Genomic DNA, 4,956 nt, shown 5'->3' with positions numbered 1-4,956 from the left:
GCGCGCGGCGGAATTTGTTTATTTGTTTGGTTTAATTTTTTTTAACACATTTCTTTATTCCTTAGTAATATAGTGCTAGATTTTATTCACACTCATCCATCACCATAATTTTAAATTAACTCTAATTGCAGTGCAGGATTTTAAAATTTAAGATGATGGAATTGAATAGATATGAATGAATTTATGAACTGGTCTGCAGAAGCCTTATTACTGGTCACAGGTAGCATATGAAATTAAAGAAGCCAGCTTTACAGTGCACTTCAGGCTAGGGGGAAAAGCCTCTTGAGAACTATGCAAATGTGTACAAGTGTCAGTAAGACGGACAAAGCTGTCTGACTGTCAGAGTACAAACATAACACGGCAAACCTACATATCAAACCTTGCCTGGTTAATGTTGACACAAGGCATTATCTACAAGGTAATGATTTACATTTCCCTTAGCCTCACATAGATGGTAGCAGAAATTCATAGAGTTCAAATACCTCAATTTTGAGTAAATAAGTCTCAGCTTTCACTAGTTTTATCATTTAAAAAAATACAAATGCTTATGTAAGGTATCTTTAGAAAGCAGCAGGTAAACTTTACCTGCCGTCCACCTACGATTAGAAACCATGGTTACCTCAGTCACAAATATTGTTAAAGCAGTTAATGAACTACTTCTGGGAGTAAATCGAGCAGAATCTGGCCAGTAATTTCAATCAAATCATCACAAAAACCATGTTTTAATGTTAATTTCAAAGGGTAAATATTGCAGAGGAGGACACGAGGAGAGTTCACTTACTTGTAAATCTGTACTCATCCTCCCGTCTTCTTATTTCTAATTCTAAGAGAGGATGAAAACAGTAATATAAAGATTATAAATGCTCCACCTCTTGCCCTCATCTGAATACACTTCATCAGGGTGTAACAAATATATTTCTAACAAGAAATCCCCATGTGAATTCTAGCTTTTATTCCATTCTAATACTCATCCCCATATAAAATGACAGCAGGCTGCTTATTCAATACAATAATGATCTTAATTTACTGTATTAAGATCCCCCAAAACCTTGAAATAAGATACTTATAGCAATAAATCCACACCATAAACTTGACTTAAAATAAAGCACTGTAATATTTAGTTTAGCACAGGCGAAGTAATTTTAGAGAGCTGCTTCAAAGGATTATCAGTTATAACATGTTGTATTTGCACAACAAAGGTTGTAATTTGTTGTATGCTCTTTGTCTTTATTCTGCTTCTGTTGAGTGTCCTATACAATAGCCACTCTGAGACACCACCACACCAGCATCAGTGCGAGTACTACCATTTGTGGTTTCTTCAATTAAAAATTAGAAATAGAGCTTTGACATAAATGCAAAAAATGAAAGTTGTTATTAAAAGCAGTATTTCTTTGTACTCAGCATAACACTTAAGATTTTAAATCAAATTGAAACTCCCTATAAACCAACTACAGTAGAGCAATCCTACTTCTAAAAGTAAAGTAAACTGATATGACTGCATAAATATTGTGCAGCCAAAGTACTACCAGCAAGTAATCTCATTTAAGCTTGCTGGATATTTAATATTAAAATGACTGAACAGATACTGTTGATGTGGGAGCAAAAGTACAGTCAATTATTCACCAGGTTATAGTGCACAGAATATAGATTAAGTAGACTAATTATGAAGTAGTAAAGCAGATTAGCAAGAAGTTTATAGGTGGCTCATGTTTATAAAAAAAATTTTTCACCTGAAAAAAGCGTGCCAACAGAGATGCTATTTAAAACAAGTTATCAAATACAAATTAGTGCTATAAAAATGTACAGCTTATCCAAATAAATAGCAAAAAAATGTACATACAGTGAAGGATTTGCAGCACATGAAGATAACTCACTGGTTCTCAACTGGGGTAACCTGACTAGATAATAGTGCACCGTGTGCCACGTGCACAGTAGGGGTGTGCGAAATGGGCCATATTCAATCCAGATTTGGCCCAAATCAGGGGCAATGATTCAGTTCATCGATTCACATCACTGTCCCTAATTCGATTCGGCTGAATTCTAATCTGAAGACTTGATGCCAATTTGGAGAATCAGCGATTCAACCACAGATGCAGCTTTACATTTTTTTTCTACATACCTCGAGGTACCGGGCACAGCTTGCGAACGCTACGATGCTGGGGCAGATGGAACGTCCCACAGGAGCGCCCCCCCCTCCCCCCCACGTGCTTGGTGGTGAACCCTGAAGTGGACCAGAAGTAATTACTGAAGTAATTCCGGTCCACTTCCAGGTTCACTGGGGAGCATACTGGGCCGCCCCCCCAACCCACACACACCTCCCTGGCTCAACAATTGGTCGTGGGGGGGACCCTGGGTGCCCCCCCCCCAGACGACACCAAATCGCCGAGCCGGGGGCACAAGGGGGCCCCACAGCATGTTCCTTAGAGCACCCAGAAGTGGACCGGAAGTGCTTCTGGTCTACTTCTGGGTCTGCTGCCAAGCACACTGGGGAACGCCCTGCACGGCTGTGGGACACTTCATGCCCCAGCACTGCAGCATTCACGAGCCCCTGGTACCTCGAGGTATGTAGAAAAAAACATTTAAAGCTGTGTCTATGTCCAAAACTTGCCAAATCAATTCAGAGGGTTCCAATTCAATTTGAAGAGATTAAGGGTCCTTCAATTTGATTTGGAGATTTGGCCACATCAGGCTAAACCTCTGCTGAATCAAATCAGGGACTGAAGCTTTGCACAGCAAGATGAGAAAGCAAGACTGATTGCACGCACGTGCTCTCCTGCCCAATAAGAATGGTGTGATAAGCCCCAGGCAAGCAAGAGGTGCCTGCTTTTGCCTCAATCATTCCCAGTCCAGAATCCTCTCTCCCCTCCCAGGGGGAGGCGTGTGGGGCAGTTCCACCTTCCCTGCACACCTCGCTTTCTAGGAGACACTACGCAGGATCAGACCAGGAAGGACTGTAGCAAGAGCAGACACTCCTGCCTGGTTTAGGTTTATCTGATAACTCTAACAGCATCAGGAGTGTGCACATGTGCCACTGCTTTTCCCAGTCTGGCTGTGCATAAAGTGCAGGGGCCACTTTTACCAGGCCACAGCTGTGGCAACACCCGGGTTGACAGCCACTGAGGTAGAATAACAGTGCCTCTCAAAATCGGGAGTGCTGTCAACTTCAAAAAACCTGTGGAGGAGTTCCCTCAGTCTAAAAAGGTTGAGAATCACTGAAACAGCTAAACAAAAAAACACAACACAACAGCACAACTAAGGAAATTTAAAATCTGATTTTAACTGAACCCTTGATAAAAAGCAGACTAAGTAGGAATATTATTTATGTTTTTCTTTTGTTTCCTGCATTTCATTCCACCTAGGCATTCAAGACAGACCAGTCCATTTTGGTTTGAGGTTTTCATGCAGTAAACACAAATATTTGCAACTATAGAAAAATAGTTGCAAACCCTATTTTGCTGACATATATTAAACAAGTTATAATCATTCATAATACTAGCTTTTGCAAAAATGTTTATATTTACCTAATATTTTGACCTAAATTGCTTGATAGTGTTTTAAGGGACAATTAAGTCTTCTTTACACAAGAAATACAGCACGGAACTCAAACAAGGTTTAAATGCAATTATTAGATATTGCATGAACACTAGGAGGAAAAAAAAAAAAGAGATGGCATTTTATATGTTCAAAAAATATGAAACATTATACAAACCTCTAGGTGTTAAAGAAGCTTGCTTTTCAACTTCTGCTTGCTGTCTCAGGTTAGCAGGAATATTGTTGTAGATTCTTTTGTAATGATTGTACACAGCAACTGAAAGCACTTTCTTGGCAAATGACTGCCCAACAACATACTTGTCGAGGTAGTTATAAATCTGAAAAATAATTCTCTCTTAATTTCCACAACACCTGCACATCACCTGTTAGAGTTAAAAGCATTACATGGTGCAAAGATACAAAGTTAGAATGGGCCAAGTTAAAACTAAACAACCCTTCCCTCCACCTCAGGTTCTGAGGCATCCAATTCTGAAATTCTGTGTATTTAAATTAAAATTCAAGATTCTGAATCATAATGTGCATTGGGCATAAATGGAGGCTGAACTCAACCTGTTGTCTAATAGTGTTCATTTACAAATTGTTTCACAGCTTATGGTATCAACCAAAAATGTATAGCTGGCTTCAGGATACCCAGTACTTAAATGCAATTATATTCAAAATAATACCCCGCCCTGTAGAATGCAATAGCTAAATTTGAATCTTGGAGAACTAACCATCTTTTGGGTTTGTTACAACTGCACTTTAAATTTTGATACAGATTTTATAAAGCAAAACATTCCAGCATGCAAGGCAATAGTCTAATGTTCAATGATCTAATGCAAGGCAGGCTAGTTGAGTGAAATTAAGAACCATACCTTTTTCGGTGCAGGAGGTGGCTTTTGCTGGAATGCCAACTTCACAGCTTCTGCTGCCGAGTCCGGCTCTTTAATCATGCTCTTTTTGGAGTCTGCCTCCGACAGCACAACGAAGAAATGGTGACATTTTTCACACTTCACAAAACGAGTAGAAGCTGCAAAAAAAGAGAAATTCTTCAAGCAATATTCATTCAACTTGATGGTTGCTTGCTACACAGAACTCAAAAGATGTCTGTAAGAAAATATTTTGTAAATTCCCTCCTCAGCCTCCGCGGTATATCTGAGATTGGAAAATGCCAAATCAGGAGAGACAAAAAGTACCGTAAATATGCAGCATTTACCTAGTGATTTTCATCTGCTTACTTCGGAAGCTTTACTGTAAAAATCACCAGGCAGTGGAACGTTATACACAGAGATAAGTAAAGCACTGTACCCAAGATGACAGCACAGACAGTATGACAGGTGTGTTAGAAATATTATTAAAAATGCATTATCAATAGCTGTTAGCTCCCATCAATAGTGTTGTCCTCTGAATAAGCACGGCTGCCAG

General features: G+C 39.4%; 1 protein-coding gene across 2 annotated transcripts in view; it reads right to left on the bottom strand.

The window, feature by feature from the left end:
- The window catches only part of CLPX (caseinolytic mitochondrial matrix peptidase chaperone subunit), a 39,234-nt gene that overhangs the window by 15,927 nt on the left and 18,351 nt on the right, over positions 1-4,956 (bottom strand). The window contains exons 4-6 of one of the 2 annotated variants that reach the window (XM_019533807.1): positions 4,407-4,561; positions 3,710-3,869; positions 782-823 (exon numbers count right to left, since the gene is read on the bottom strand). In XM_019533807.1, the coding sequence (XP_019389352.1) occupies positions 782-823; positions 3,710-3,869; positions 4,407-4,561 (357 nt within the window). The remainder of the gene's footprint in view (positions 1-781; positions 824-3,709; positions 3,870-4,406; positions 4,562-4,956) is intronic. The other variant, XM_019533808.1, reaches the window with a different exon arrangement.

Source organism: Crocodylus porosus, unplaced genomic scaffold, assembly GCF_001723895.1.
Source record: "Crocodylus porosus isolate Cpor-Errol unplaced genomic scaffold, CroPor_comp1, whole genome shotgun sequence".
Classification (NCBI taxonomy): domain Eukaryota; kingdom Metazoa; phylum Chordata; order Crocodylia; family Crocodylidae; genus Crocodylus; species Crocodylus porosus.
This window is presented reverse-complemented; position numbering and strand designations above follow the sequence as displayed.